The 16973-nt window shown below is 42.8% G+C and overlaps 1 protein-coding gene across 1 annotated transcript in view; it reads right to left on the bottom strand.

Moving 5' to 3' along the window:
* The window catches only part of LOC147111757 (sodium/hydrogen exchanger 2-like), a 117598-nt gene that overhangs the window by 7469 nt on the left and 93156 nt on the right, over positions 1–16973 (bottom strand). The window contains exons 6-9 of the mRNA XM_085998958.1: positions 12568–12657; positions 9244–9314; positions 1212–1373; positions 286–382 (exon numbers count right to left, since the gene is read on the bottom strand). Of these exons, the coding sequence (XP_085855084.1) occupies positions 286–382; positions 1212–1373; positions 9244–9314; positions 12568–12657 (420 nt within the window). The remainder of the gene's footprint in view (positions 1–285; positions 383–1211; positions 1374–9243; positions 9315–12567; positions 12658–16973) is intronic.

Genomic DNA, 16973 nt, shown 5'->3' with positions numbered 1-16973 from the left:
TAATTGTTACTGCATTGGGTACACGCTTGAGGGCAGAGCATCGAAAGAGCACAGCTTCCAGGATGTAGGGGACAATGTTCACTCACCGGAAGTACAGTTAGACAATTGAGAACAGTTACAAAAGCCCCAAATTTTAACAACCCTCGCAGTCAAAAGGAAATTTTGCCAGTAAACACGTAATATTACATCAGTATGAGAACAGGAGATTTATTGTTTTGCATTTAGGTCTAAATTACAAAAAGTTTTATTTAATGTTCAGCAGCCACAGTAGTTTGTTAATCTTACCCTCTGTCTAGTCCGATACAAATTTTTAGCTAAGATTGCTTTGATGTTCTTCAGATCGTCAGAGGAGAGACTCCTTACTTCTTTAGGTTTCTTACTCCTGTAAATTCATATAAAATAGCATATCAAGATCAGGAGGGTTGAGATTCTAAGAAATGAAATCAATCAGAAGTTACAGCTCTCAAAGCAGCACTCAAATACAAGTGTTGCTTACTAGTCTACCAACTAATCCAAAACCAGAGGCAGAATAAATGAAAGGTGAAACTCAAAAGGTTTGGGATACGAGAGGAAGTGAGACAAAGCTCATGGAGGTTGAGGACATTAAGAAGTTTGGAGTGGGGAAAAGGGAGGAAACTAGAATACAGAAGAGACTGAAGAGAAGTGGGATCATTTTGTTGCTCTCAGACCTGCAGCGATTGGGAATCCTGGGAAGAGAAAGAGAGAAGGGAGTGCTTGAAGTCAGAGATAGAAGAGTTATTTCCTTTTCAATTATTATTTTTCCAAATAAAAGCACATGACAAGCAAGGGTGAAAGTGAAGGCAAGAATGAAAATTCAGAGTGGAGATTTCAACATAAAAAGTAAAATGAACAATGAAAAAAAAAACTGATTCAGAAATCGAGGATCATAATCCTATCTGCCCTGGAGACTTTCAACAAATTCTTAGCATTCAAACTCAAACCTAATTAACCCAATGGTACTAATCTGCAATCTGTTTTAAAACAATTTACTGCTTGTAACTTGCTGTCTCCAGTGTCAGTGCTGTGAAAACATAGCGAATGAATGCAGTTTGAGACTTATCCACGTCAAATCCAAAACACAGAAGACAATGCACATTACTAATTCCTGTTCCTAATTCCTTATTTAGAACTTTTGACACCACATATTAACTAATGATTTGTGTGTGAAATGAAAGCAATATTTTACTTACAGCAAGGAAGCAGAAGATGACACCTTACTGAGTTGTCCAGATTCAGCCATTTCAATTGCCTGTTTCAATTCCAGCTTCTTATAAAGAGCAAGAATACTGGACTTTGGCTCATCACCCCTGATCAAAAGCTTTGACAAATACTTGCGATCAAACTGTTTGGCTCTAAAAGTAAAGCCAGAGATCAAAATGTTTTAGTGCACATATGTTGAAGTACAATGAGGTACAGGTTTTTCTATAATAAACCAGTTATATATATTTTATAATAGATCAATGTACAAGGGATCTCACGTCCTTTTCCTTCAGTGGTACCACAGAATAGACCTTTTCACCTAAAGAGAGTCTTTTGCAGAATAAATTTGCAATACATCCAACAAAGCAGCGTGATGGTGGAGTTTTCAGAGTAGAATGTCCCTGGGCAAAAATAATCACGACTATCATACTGCCCTTTTAAAATAACCCATACAATGTTGAATCATTGGCTTCTCCTGTGCAGCTCAATTTTACAGCAGCAGGTATACAAGGGACTGGAGAAGCTAACGTTTCAACTTTATATTGGTTATTAAAAAGTGGTAGTCAGGATATTTTTGCTCAGGAACATCCTGCTCTGCAAACTCTTAGAGGTGCTTTGTTGAATGTGTAGGACATTTACTCTTTCAAAGGATTCTTTATCTATTTGTGTGACCATTTTCAGTGTGGTCCTCATAATACTATAAGTGGTTAGTGATCCGATGACATCAGTGATCACATCATTGCATTTTTCACTGTTTTACAGCACCTTGTGGTACACTTTATCAAATAGTGCCAGTTTCAAATAACTAGCAAAGTTTACAGAACTTGCAGCGGAAAAGGCTACCTCCTCCCTCCATACTACTGATCCTTTTTTTTTTTAAATACATTGCAAACATGATCAGTTATCTGATTATTTTGAAAGAGCACATGGTAATACTATCCCTTAAGGCTAATCTTGCCACATCCAAAAAGAGTACAGGAGAGTCCACGTGATACCCAATTTGAAAGATTCCTCTCAATTGTCTCCAGTTAACAGGTAGATGTGATTCTCTTTGGAAATGTTCATTTTTTTTTCAATTAATTGGTGTTCTTCATCTTTTGTAATTCATAAGGAGTAAAACATTCACAAAGTGCAGAATGCGACAAGGCAGAGTAAAATCATCAATACTGCAGATGATGCTGGTTTATAGATCTTAAATTTTAACTTCAAGTAAACCCACTCACCAACAGTTATTACTTCCAATGAACCTTTATAATATCCAGTGCTGGTATGGTCAGTCAAGAAGCCATGGTTAGTTTCAAAACCAAGGCGTTAACACACTGGTAATTCCTTCAGAGATTCAGGGCTGGATTTTCATTCAGAAGTCGGGAAGGAGGCGGGACTACAACTTTTGGGTTGCAGTCCCGCCTCCATCGAGATGCGGCCAATCCACGCGATTTTCACTTGATTGACCTTGTTGAGCCCGCCCAGTGGGCTCAGCAGGCCAATTAAGGGCCACCCGGCAACAGGTGATGTCACAGACTGAAATTTCATCTGTCAAGACGTGTTGACAGATGAAATATCAGTGTTTCACAGCTGCTTGAAGCTGTCAAACACTGACAGTCTTACTTCTAACCTGAGTCCTTCTACGCAGACTCAGTTAGAAATCTCACCGGCAGTGAAAGCTGAAGGCTGTCACTTTTGACAGATCGCAGCCATTCTGCTTTCTGTGCCGGCTGAATGATGGACTCCCGAAGCCTAGAGGAAGGAAGGCTGTAAAGGTAAGTACAGGTAATTTAAACTTCTTTACACACTTTAGACACACCAAACACACTTACCTTTGCACTCATGCACCCATCACTCACCTGAACACCGACATCTCGACCCCTCCAAGTCCTTCAACCCAACGGCCCGACTCCTCTAACCTGGCGTGGTTTGGAGCCGTCGGGAATCCCACACGACAACCTTCAAAATAGGGATTAGGCTAAAAACTGCCTGTTAACTACCTGTTAACAGGCAGTTAATTGGCATTAATCCCTTCCCGCCTCGGGTTGGCGGGTCCCAGTGCAGGGCGGGTACCCGCCTCCTTTGAAACTTACATGGAGGCGGGATGGTGTCGGGACCCCCGAATTCGGGATTTTAGCCCCCCGCACGCCTAAAAGCCCGCCTCACGGCACACTGAAAATCGACCCCTCAGTGTTGAGACACAAGTCACATAAACAAGCACTGCAGACCACTAAAAGAATTGAAATGGAAAATTTGGGCAAAAGCTAAGGTTAAACTATGTGGTCCATTGGATCACATCAAGTGTGCCTAATTGCCTTAAAGTGACCATTTATAATTTGAGAGTTTAAGGGACCTTTCCATTTGATGACCTTTAAAAATATGCTTATCGAGCATGATAACTAGTTGAAAACTTTTATATTTAACCTATCCTCAAAATCCCTCTAATACATGGTTGTAACACAGTGTATGGAGCGAAGTTCACTGGAGGGACTGTACATTTGTTGTTTGTCATTTCTTTAGCTCAAAGGATAATTATTAATTTCTAGAAAACAATTAATGTGACATAGCATTCTGTATCAGCAGGAGCCAGGGCAGGAGGAACCGATGGTGTCACAACAGTCATTTAGCAAACTGACTGGACAAAAAGTCTACAAATATTTACTGCACTTTAGAACTGTAATAGGTGTGACTGAGTGTAGTATAATGTCCAAAGTACAAGGCATATTTTGCACTCAGGAGGCAATATATTCTGAAAATTGCATTCAATATTGGTTTCTTATTTCAAAGATTGAATGTATTTAAAAAAAAACATTTTCCATGCTTTTGGTCTTGCTTTGGAATATCGATGGCAAAAGTCTTTGTTCCAGTACCCATTTACAACAATTAGAGATGATATAATGATTAGCCATTTCCTAGTACGATAGCTCTTCACTCAATTGACTTTAGTATTTTAACCAAGGGAGCAATAAAGCACTCTGGTCCCCAGCAGTTATACAATATTTCCAAGTTGTTATTCATTAACTTCTAATTGAACACTAACAATATTGAAGGCAGCTAAGTGTTAAAAGTGGCTCAGTTATTTAGATCGTTTTGTGGTTTCCACATTGCATCAACATAGATACTACAGTACAACTGAAGGGCTGAAGTCACTGATTTCACGATACATCAAATTCAAGTAAACAGTGAGGCTTCCTCAAGGAGGCTCACACCATGTCAGCTACACACTGGCTGCAGTAAAACCAAGGACTGTTTTTAAACTTAACTTTTAAGCTCTTATCAAAAAACCTACTATAGTATCGAGTTGGCTCTTCGCTAACAAAAAAAAATTAACTAGCATTTCAACATCAGTGAGTGGCATATTTTTTTTAATATACAGTTCAGTTCCCTCCTTTCTCATATTCACAGCTGGGCTGGAATTTCTAGACAGAGTTTCAAATGTACTGACCCCATGGCATTATTCTCTACCAGGTACAGTGGGGGGTTAGCGTAATCCAGGTTGGACAGTTAACCTTGAATCACGTTAAATGGCTCACTGGAGAAACATGGCTTTGTCATCACATTCCCCGATTGCCTCAGAAGGTGAAAAACTAGCAGTGCTGGGCCACTGTGCACAGGCAAAACTACTCCTCCAGCTTTATTTACATTTAAAAATATATACAAAAAAGATTATCTCAGCAAGATATTATCAGTACAATTAAGCAATCTTGCAGTTTGCACATACTGTACTGGGTTGACTATGTAAAAAACAAATACATAGGGACTGAAATTCTTAGGGTGGGAAGGCACACTTGGGTGGATCACCTGCATCGGGGCAGTAATTTGCCACTCTTAGTCCCAGTGGCTTCTACACCTGCTGAGGGGCATGGGCTCCATGCTGGGCCTTTTGAAGGCTCCAAAGAACATGCAATCAATCCAAGAGGACAGGGTGCCACTGTGATTTTTCATTGGGCATTCAGAATGGGCGCCTTTGTGGAGTTGTCCACCTGATTAGCAAAATGACTCTGCTCCTAGGAATTGGGACAGAGTCAACAGCTTTCCTCATCAGCAGCTGGAAGCCCTGCCCCACTCCACCTCCAAGAATTACAGCTCCACCATCCATAATTCTTACGGCACCTCTTGACTTATTCTTCAAAACAGCCTTTGACGGTACATAAATAAGAATTATTTCTTATGAAGTTCCTATTCCCATTACACAAGAGCAGCCAGACAAACAGAAAAGTAAAGACCCTAGGAGATCGTTGGATTATAATGTTCTTTTTCTTTGTAGTTCAAGTAGTTTCTTTGCAGCCGTCAGACAATCAGAATGTTAACAGTTTTAAAAATGTGGTAAGACATAACATTAAATAGTTGCCCATTTGTTTTGACACTCGACAGTATGTGGATATTACATTTTAATCTGCATAAACTAATCTGCAGTTGTAACTAACCGCTACAAAACAAAATCATAAGAATGAAACCGGACGGACCACCTGGCATCGACCTCGGCACCGGCTACAGACACGGCAACGGCACACCAGCCCAGTCAACCCTGCAAAGTCCTCCTCACCAACATCTGGGGACTTGTGCCAAAATTGGGAGAGCTGTCCCACAGACTAGTCAAGCAACAGCCTGACTTAGTCATACTCACAGAATCATACCTTTCAGCCAATGTCCCAAACTCCTCCATCACCATCCCTGGGTATGTCCTGTCCCACCGGCAGGACAGACCCACCAGGGGTGGCAGCACAGTGGTATACAGTCGTGAAGGAGTGGCCCTGGGAGTCCTTACATTGACTCCGGACCCCATGAAGTCTCATGGCTTCAGGTCAAGCATGGGCAAGGAAACCTCCTGCTGATTATCACCTACCGCCCTCAGCTGATGAATCAGTACTCCTCCATGTTGAACACCACTTGGAAGAAGCACTGAGAGTAGCGAGGGCACAGAATGTACTCTGGGTGGGGGACTTCAATGTCCATCACCAAGAGTGGCTCAGTAGCACCACTACTGACCGAGCTGGCCGAATCCTGAAGGATATAACTGCCAGTCTGGGCCTGCAACAGGTGGTGAGTGAACCAACACGAGGGAAAACCCTACTTGACCTCGTCCTCACCAATCCACCTGTCGCAGATGCATCTGTCCATGACAGCATTGGCAGCTGTGACCATCGCACATTGTGGAGACAAAGTCCCGTCTCCACACTGAGAACACCCTCCATCGTGTTGTGTGGCACTACCATCGTACTAAATGGAATAGATTCAGAACAGATCTAGCAGCTCAAAACTGGATATCCATGAGGCACTGTGGGCCATCAGCAGCAGCAGAATTGTATTCCACAACAATCTGTAACCTCATGGCCCAGCATATCCCTCACGCTACCATTACCACCAAGCCAGGGGACCAACCCTGGTTCAACAATGAGTGTGGAAGGGCATGCCAGGAGCAGCACCAGGTGTGCCTAAAAATGAGCTGCCAACCTGGGGAGGCTGCAACACAGGACTACATGCATGCTAAAAAGCAGAAGCAGCATGCTATAGACAGGGCTAAGCAATCCCACAATCAATGGATCAGATCAAAGCTCTGCAGTCCTGCCACATCCAGTCATGAATGGTGGTGGACCAATAAACAACTAACGGGAGGAGGAGGCTCCAAGAATATCCGCATCCTCAATGATGGTGGAGCCCAGCATGTGAGTGCAAAAGACAAGGCTGAAGCGTTTGCAAACAACTTCAGCCAGAAGTGCCGAGTGGATGATCCATATCGGCCTACTCCCGAGGTCCCCACCATCACAGAAGCCAGTCTTCAGCCAATTCGATTCACTCCACATGGTATCAAGAAACGGCTGAGTACACTGGATACAGCAAAGGCTATGGGCCCCGACAACATCCCGGCTATCGTGCTGAAGACTTGTGCTCCAGAACTAGCCGTGCCTCTAGCCAAGCTGTTCCAGTACAGCTACAACACTGGCATATATCCGACAATGTGGAAAACTGCCCAGGTATCTCCTGTCTACAAAAAGCAGGTCAAATTCAACCAGGCCAATTACCGCCCCATCAGTCTACTCTCAATCATCAGCAAAGTGATGGAAGGTGTCATCAACATTGCTATCAAGCGGCATTTACTCACCAATAACCTGCTCACTGATGCCCAGTTTGGGTTCCGCCAAGACCACTCGGCTCCTGACCTCATTACAGCCCTGGTCCAAACATGGACAAAGGAGCTGAATTCTAGAGGTGAGGTGAGAGTGACTGCCCTTGACATCAAGGCAGCATTTGACTGAGTCTGGCATCAAGGAGCCCTAGTAAAACTGAAGTCAATGGGAATCAGGGGGAAACGCTCCACTGGCTGGAGTCATACCTAGCACAAATGAAGATGGTTGTGGTGGTTGAAGGGCAATCATCACAGCCCCAGGACATCGCTGCAGGAGTTCCTCAGGGCAGTGTCCTAGGCCCAACCATCTTCAACTGCTTCATCAATGATCTTCCCTCCAAAATAAGTTCAGAATTGGGGATGTTCGCTGATGACTGCAGAGTGTTCAGCGCCATTCACAGCTCCACAGATAATGAAGCAGTCCATGCCTGCATGCAACAAGACCTGGACAACGTTCAGGCTTGGGCTGATAAGTGGCAGGTAACATTCGTGCCACAGAAGTGATGGGCAATGACTATCTCCAACAAGCGAGAGTCTAACCACCTCCCCTTGACATTCAATGGCATTACCATCGCTGAATCCCCCACTATCAACAACCTGGGGGTTACCATTGACCAGAAACTTAACTGGACCAGCCACATAAATACTGTGCCAACAAGAGCAGGTAAGAGGCTAGGTATTCTGCGGTGAGTGTCTCACCTCCTGACTCCCCAAAGCCTTCCCACCATCTACAAGGCACAAGTCAGGAGTGTGATGGAATACTCTCCACTTGCCTGGATGAGTGCAGCTCCAACAACACTCAAGAAGCTCGACACCATCCAGGACAAAGCAGCCCGCTTGATTGGCACCCCACCCACCACCTTAAACATTCACTCCCTCCACCATCGGCGTTCCGTGGCTTCAGTGTGTACCATCTACAAGATGCACTGCAGCAACTCGCGAAAGCTTCTTTGGCAGCACTTCCCAAACCCGCGACCTCTACCACCTAGAAGGACAAGGGCAGCAGGCACATGGGAACACCACCATGTCCAAGTTCCACTCCAAGTCACACACCATCCTGACTTAGAAGTATATCGCCGATCCTTCAACGTCGCTGGGTGAAAATCCTGGAACTCCCTATCTAACAGCACTGTGGGATTACCTTCACCACATGGACTGCAGCGGTTCAAGAAGGCAGTTCACCACCACCTTCTCAAGGGCAATTAGGGGTGGGTAAGAACGCCCTGATCCCATAAACGAATAAATAAAACTTAATGGATTACTGACTTGTACATGACTCTCCCTCTTTAGTTGTGTGTTTCTCTGTTAACTTGTCCCAATATGTTATGCTCTTCCTATCCCCTTTCTCTAGGTTTATCCCTCTTCTTATCTCGCTTTCACTCCAGCAATTGGTACAAGATGCATCCTTTGCTGTCAATGACCTGCAGTTACTTCCTCCCCACCCCCGAGTGAGAAGGTGCAAAGCAGACAGAACATCCGTCAGCATGTACATACATCTGGTCTGCTGCAGCTACAAATGGGTTATTTATGGCTGGGTTTATGATGTCTGCCTGACTGCCAACAGGGAAAGTGTACCCAGGGTCAAATCTGTTGAACCAATGCCCGAGCGATTGGAAGGTGGAGCAGGGTGGTTTGTGACTCATGGCAGCCACCAGAGGCACAAAACCATTATGTAGGTATTGTGCAGCTAGATCAGGTGACACCTGCACAGTGGTCATTGTTTGTGACAAGATTAGTGCTACAAAAAAAATTACAATTATTTATCAAATTAATTGATTTGGTTTCTAGGTTGCACAGATAGCTAACTGATCAAAAACATTCCTGTGTGAAAAAATATATTTTCTTTTAATTATTTTAATAAGAGGCATTTAAATTACTTGTAACTTAGATATGAAACAATAAATTCATACCTGTCTCTCCAGTAGTAGTGACTCCACTGTCCACAGATATCCTCAATCCCAGCCAACAGATGGTCAAAAAACTAGACATAAAAAGATATTTTAAATTAAAAGCAGCTAATACTTTTTATGCAAGATTGTAAAAGCAATGAGCTGGATTTTCATGCTGGGGTGAGGAGTGATATTACTGGCAGCAATTTTGTGAATGGACTGTGGTGAGCACAGTGAAGCTACCATCTTTCTGATTTTCCCCGCTTCTCTAGGGATGGTGGAAGCAAGGGACCAGAATCGTGGAACTCCTGAAAGATCATCAAACCTTCCTCTCCCTGCGCAACCACTCAGTGGCAGGGATAGAACCATGTAGAAACTGGTCATAACCAGGCCTTTTTGTCTTACCCATTTTTAGGGCACCGCTTTCTTTAGATATATGTGAGAAGTCACACAACACCAGATTATAGTCCAACAGCTTTATTTGAAATCACAAGCTTTCGGAGCGCTGCTCCTTCGTCAGGTGAAGCGAAGAGATGCATATAGGCACAGCATATATAGTCAGAGAACACTGCCAGATGATTACAGGTAATCTTTCGAACTGCCCTTTATCCCACCTCGGCAGAGAGATAATCACAGCAATCAAAGGTGTGGATGGTGTCCAAACAGGTCAGTCAGGAAAACATTACATCAAAGAACAATGAGGTGGGGCCACCAGGGGTCAAATGTTGCAGATGCTGGGGTCTGTATGAAAAACAAAAAACAAACAAAGAACAATGAAAAAGAAGATTTTTTTTGGCTGGAAATCACAGCAGGTCCGGCCGCATCTGTGTAGAGAGAACAAGCCAACGACGACTCGAGTCTGGATGACTCTACGTCAGGTGGGGTTACATGTAGCGTGACATGAACCCAAGATCCCGGTTGAGGCCGTCCTCATGAGTGCGGAACTTGGCTATCAGTTTCTGCTCGACGATAGCCAAGTTCCGCACTCATGAGGGCGGCCTCAACCAGGATCTTGGGTTCATGTCACGCTACATGTAACCCCACCTGATGTAGAGTCATCCAGACTCGAGTCGTTTTTGGCTTGTTCTCTCTACACAGATGTGGCCGGACCTGCTGTGATTTCCAGCCAAAAAAAATCTTTTTTTTTTTATTGTTCTTTGTTTGTTTTTTGTTTTTCATACAGACCCCAGCATCTGCAACATTAGACCCCTGGTGACCCCACCTCATTGTTCTTTGATGTAATGTTTTCCTGACTGACCTGTTTGGACACCATCCACACCTTTGATTGCTGTGATTATCTCTCTGCCGAGATGGGATAAAGGGCAGTTAGAAAGATTACCTGTAATCATCTGGCAGTGTTCTCTGACTATATATGCTGTGCCTATATGCATCTCTCCACTTCACCTGACGAAGGAGCAGCGCTCCGAAAGCTTGTGATTTCAAATAAAGCTTTTGGACTATAACCTGGTGTTGTGTGACTTCTCACATTTGTCCACCCCAGTCCAACACCGGCATCTCCACATCATGGCTTCTTTAGATATGGCTGAAGTTCAAGCAGGAAATTAATGGAGCTGGTAGAAACATATTTGCTTTTGGCTTACCAAAAAAGCCTTGCCAGAGATCTTACTGTGAAGCGCCTTGAGACGTTTTACTATGTTAAAGGTGCTATATAAATGCAAGTTGTTATTGTTGATTCAACCTTTTGTATGCTGCCAATATGGTCAAGATAAGTCCCCACCTTATTACAACAACTTATTTTTTAACATAGAAAAATGTCCCATGGCACTTCACTGAGCTGTGAAGTACTGTAAATGGATGCTGAGACAAAGGACAGATTAGGAGGGGTGACCAAAACCTTGGTTAAAGAGGTGAGTTTCAAGGAAGGCCTTAAAAAGGAGGACAGCAGAGAGATGAAGGGGTTTGGGAGGAAATTCCAGAGAGAGTGACCTAGTTGGCTGAAGGCTGCCAATGATAGGGTGAAGTGAGTGGTGGGAAGCACAAGAGGCCATAGTTAGAGGAATGGAGAATTCAGGGAGTTATACGGATGGAGGAGGTTACACAGGTAGGGAGGGTTCGAGGCCATGGAGAGGTTTAAACACAAGGATGAGAATTTTAAATTTGAGGTACTGGATGCCCAGGACCCAGTGAGGATGGATGAATGTCGAGCAAGCCGGCCAAGAATAATCAAGTCCGGAGATGATAAATAAAATGATAGTTTCAGTGGCGGATGAGCAGAGAGATTGGCAAGGATGAGTGAGGATAACTTCTTCCCCCTCACTCATCCAGCACTTTCTCCTCACCCCATTTCCATAATGACTTCTCTTCTCACCCCGCAGTCACTTCCAGAGTTCCTCAAGGATCTATCCCTCTTCTTCATCTACATGCTGGCCCTCACCAACAGTTCAGTTTCCACATGTATGTTGATGGCATCCAAGTCTACCTCTCCACCACCTCTCTCAACTGCTCAATTGCCTCTGTACTGATTGCTCAGTCTTGGATAAGTCTTAATTTCCTCCAGTTCAACACTGAGAAGAGTGAAAGCATTATCTTCAGCCCCTGCCACAAACTCTGCTCAATTGCCATGGATTCTATCCCCACCTAGTCAGGCTGAACCAGACTGTTCGCGAGCTTGGTGTCCCATTAAACCCTAAGAGCTTATGACCCCATACCCTCTCCATCACAAAGACTGATTATTTGCATCTCTGTAACATCACCCATCACCAACCGTACGTTAGCTTCTCCATCACTGAAACCCTTCTACATGCTTTTGTCAACTCCAGACCCAACGACGCCAATGCTCTCCTTGCTGGTCTCCATCCTCCACTCTCTATGAACTCTAACTAATCCAAAACTCTGCTGCCTGTATTCCACATTTAAGCCCTGCTTGCTTATTACTCTATTTCTTACTGCCCTACTTTGGCTCCACATCCCCCAAAGCCTCAAATTTAAAATCCTCATCTTTAAATTGCTCCATGGCCTCCTTCTACTGTATATTCACAAGCTCCTCTACCCCAATATTCCCCCCTCACAAAAAAAATCCTCTGCTCCTCTGATTGGCACTGCTGACTGACCTCTGCCATTGGCAGCAGAGTTTTCAACCACCGTGGACCTATATTCTGGAATTCGCACCCAAAATCACTCCCCCTCTCTACCTTTCTCTGCTCCTTAAAAACCTCCATCTCCATCACAGCTTTTGATCACCTCTCCTAATCATTCCTAGATTAGCATCTGTTTTCCATACACTTAATCTGTGAGCCATTTTGGGATTTTTTTATGTTACAAGTGCTATATAAATGCAAAGCTGTTATACATTTAAGCAAAAAACCTAGTGTACAGGACACTTACCCGAATATGAATCTCTTCACTCACTGTTGGCGGTTTTTTATTTGATTTTTTAACTGCCAGAAAGTCAACCAATGGGCGGATAGTCATTCCCTGAAATATCGACATTCAAAATTTATTTTAACAAATGCAGACACACATTCATTTGGCATTATGAGAATAGCAAAACATTAAACTTTAAGTGTTTTTATTGCAGAAATAAAATATTGCAATAATTTAATTATAGCTTCCTAGCTTACAACTTTCTACTCCCTACACCATTTACTGTGTCACCAAACTTGGTGTCATCAGCAAACTTAGATATACTGCTCTCTATTCCTTCATCCAAGTCATTTATAAATATAGTGAAAAACTGTGGCCCCACTACAGATCCCTGGGGGACATCACTAGGCACATCCTGCCAATTTGAATACATATCCATTATCCCTACTTTCTGTCTCCAACCTCCTAACCAATTCCCTATCCAAGTCAACAGGTGGCATCCAATTCCATTCGCTCTCATTTTTGTTAACAGTGTCTTATGTGGAGCCTTGTTGAATGCCTTCTGGAAGTCCATATAAATAACATCCATAAACAATGTTCCCTCTAATTTCGTTTGGCGCCACGCAGCCCCTTTAACGGCTGCGCGGGCCATTCAAAATACTGCGCATGGGCGGTTTTTGTATTGAAAAGCCGGCAAGTCGGCTTTCAGGGTTCCCTAGAGCGCTGCAAGGCCGCACAGCTTACAGGGAACATTGTCCATAAACACTCCTTTAGCTACCACGTTAGATACCTCCTCAAAAACAGTCAACTAGGTTCGTTATACATAACTTCCCCTTTACAAATCCCTGCTGGCTCTCTCTGATCAGCTCATATTTGTCCAAACGCTCAGTCACTCTGTCCCTAATAACAGATTCTAATAACTTCCCCACAACTGACGTTTGACTAATAGGCCCATAATTTCCTAGTTTATCTATCTTACACTTGTTAAATAGTGGTGTTATATTTGTGTGGATAAACAGGAAAATTGAGTGTGCTGGAAATCTATATGTGGTAAACCACTTTTGTCGTTCACTATCGTTACACTATAGTTATCACTGTTATATCGTTACTCTATGGTTATCACTGTTCACACTGTTGTATCACTATACGAGGTCGCCTCTTGTCACGCTGTTATACCTGGGCTGACCACTGCTGACTCCGCCCATGGCTCCACCTACCTGCCCAGGTATAAAGGTGGTCGACTGGCTGGTATTCCTCCTTGTTGGATCCGATCACCCACGAGGGTGGGCTCTGTTATTTAGCCAATAAAAACCTATAGTTACTTTCTTAACTCGTCGCTTTTCATTGGATGAATTGATAGGTATATCACTATATATTTTTTATTTCAGATTTCTAGCACTCACAATTTTCCTGTTTACACAAATATATCACCATATTCCTCTGAAGAGGAAAAAAATAAGTTAATATTTGTATATTTTCAGCATATTTTTTATTTCAAATATTAACTTATTTTTTCCTCTTTTCAGCGCCGACAGGTCAGCTGCACATTTCCAACTTTTGCAGTTTTTTCATCTTGTGCAATATTGACTTACAGTAAAAGAAACGAAAAGGTCATCGACACTGCTGTACTTTCCACCGTGTTAGTTAGTGATGTCAGCACACACACCAGTTATGATGCACAGGGTATGGGCCAAAAACACAGATTTGGCACAAATTAGCAATCATACACAAATTAACTGGAGTATTGTGTTCAGTTCTGGGCACCACACTTTAGGCAGGGTGGCAAGGACTCAGAGAGGGTGTAGATGAGATTTACTAGAATGGTACCAGGGATGAGGGAGTTCAGTTATGTAGAGACTGGAGAAGCTGGGGTTGTTCACCTTAGAGCAGAGAAGTTTTAGAGAAGATTTGATAGAGGTGTTCAAAATCATGAACGGTTTTGATAGAGTTAATAAGGAGAAACTGTTTCCAGTGGCAGAAGGGTCAGTAATCAGAAGACACAGATTTAAGGTGATTGGCAAAAGGACCGGAGGCGACATGAGGAAACATTTTTTTTGTAACACAGCGAGTTTTTGTGATCTGGAATGCACTGCCTGAAAAGGTGGTGGAAGCAGAGTCAATAGTAACATTTAAAAGAGAATTGGATAAATACTCGGAGAGAAAATTTACAGGGCTATGGGGAAAGAGCAGGGGATTGGGATTAATTGGATAGCTCTACCAAAGAGCTGGCACAGGCACGATGGGCCGAATGGTCTCCTTCTGTGCTGTATCATTCTATGACGCTATGATACTCAGTCAACCCATAAAGTTGCGGAAAGACTCATTGTTTGGACAGAGCAAGAAAGAATAAACTTGAATTTATAGATCACCTTTCATTTCTCTCAGAAGGCGCCAAAGTGCTTCACATCCAATGAATTACTTCTTTTGAAGTCCAGTCACATTTACATGGGTAAACATAGCAGCCAATAAGTGTACAGCAAGGTCCCATAAACAGCAAATGAGATGAATTATCCAAATATCCTGTTTTTGCTGCTGTTGGTTGAGGTATAAATATTACCAGGACACAATGAGCTTCCTTTTTTGTCTTCATGGGATCTTTACTTTTCATCTGAACCATCACAATGGACAGATGAAGCCTCAGTTTAACATCTCGTCCAAAAGATGATACCTCTGACAATGCAGCACTTCATGCTGAGCTGAAGTGTTAGACTAGATTTTGTGCTCAAATTCTGGACAAGGGTTTGAACCCACAAACATCTGTCTCAGAGGCAGGAATGGTAAATAAACGAGCCAAGCTGACATTAGAGCAAAACTTTACAACTGTCATGCTGTACACTAAACTTGAGAGTATTCAATGCTGACATTACCCAAAGATCTAAAAGATCCCAGCTGTGTAATTTTTACATATCAAAGGGTATTTTCAGTAAAAGGATCACCAGGAGCAAACTATTTAGTATACATTATGGAGTCTGCTCATTGACAAAAATCAGCAATGGAGATTAGAGGCCTACAACAGGATAAGCACTCAGTATGTCCTGATGTTGGCAGTAAGTGCAAAGTCAAAGGGTGGGAGGTAGAAGGCAGTGCATGAGTTGCAAGGGAAACTTGATTAGATTACATCTAAATCAGGCACCCAACCCAAAATGCAGCTAAAGCTCCTCAGCATTGCTCTATCAGCATAGCACTTTTTTGGAGAAGGCACCAAAGGGGAGGCTGCCTTGGACCTCAGTGCTCTTTAACCCTCACCCCAGTACCCCCATACTCTTCTCCACATGCTGGGAAAATGCCTAGTGTGCAGTCAGCAGACTGGCACCCTATAATGTGGCCCTGGCATTTCTAGCGCATAGGAGCAGTAGTAAATTCTGCATTATCTAGCAAGGGAAGCCCACTTGTAGGCCAATGGCACGGCACTTGGGCTGCATTATTGTCCTCTATGTGTAAAAAGATATATGCATCTGGAGAACTGATAGGTGACACCTTAAAACCAGTGCTCAAAGGAGTAATGGCTTTTGTACTCACGTTCATTTCAGTTCTGTTTTAATGTAACAAAGAAAAAACAGACAAATTAAATGACTGCAAGCCCATGATAAACATTGGATAACAGAGGCTTAAACCCTAAACTGTGGCTTATGGATGTCAGCAGAAGCACAACATTAAGTTAAATTTTTACTTAACTCACTGCCAGCTTCGTTATTATGTACAACACATTACAAATTAGTGAGGTTAGTCGGGACACAATTGAAGATAATTAACATCATATGATGGGCACTGAAAGATCACAAGGTATTTCTAATATAAGAATTACCAGTAAATGGATCTTTCTTCAAATATGCATAATATTCACTAAATACATTATCTCCTTTTAATCAATTGTTACTTGATACAATTGCATCAATTACATCACAGTGGTTAATTCTTCAGTGTGGACATAAGTCCGCATCATTGATTGCACTGGTCAGTGTTGTGACAAACACAACCATCAAGAATCCACAAATGAAAGACAGAATACTACCCACCCTCATGATCATTTATGATACAAGAGCCTATAAGTGATTTCAAAGCATTACAGTAATCTCAGATTTGTGGATGAGCTGCTCAAGATACACTCATTGTTTATTAAATACTATCCTAAACAATAAATGTTATTACTGTCCTATGAGGTGGTGAAAGAGAGCGAGGGTCAGAGAAATAATTATTCTAAATTTAGTAGGTGGCACACAAGCCACTAACTGGGCATGAGTAAACATCCAGACATACACCCTTTAAATTCTTTCCCTCCCCAAATAGCCAGTTCCAATGCAAAATGAAGGGAACCATTATCCATGGCAGATTTCAGTAAAAAAAGAGGCTATGCACTTTACAAAAGATTCACAATACAAAATGTTGGAGGTCAATCATCTCAACCCCAGGACATTGCTGCAGGAGTT

The sequence above is a fragment of the Somniosus microcephalus genome, chromosome 10 (assembly GCF_052327205.1).
Source record: "Somniosus microcephalus isolate GS21.2 chromosome 10, FLI_Smic_1.0, whole genome shotgun sequence".
NCBI lineage: Eukaryota > Metazoa > Chordata > Chondrichthyes > Squaliformes > Somniosidae > Somniosus > Somniosus microcephalus.
This window is presented reverse-complemented; position numbering and strand designations above follow the sequence as displayed.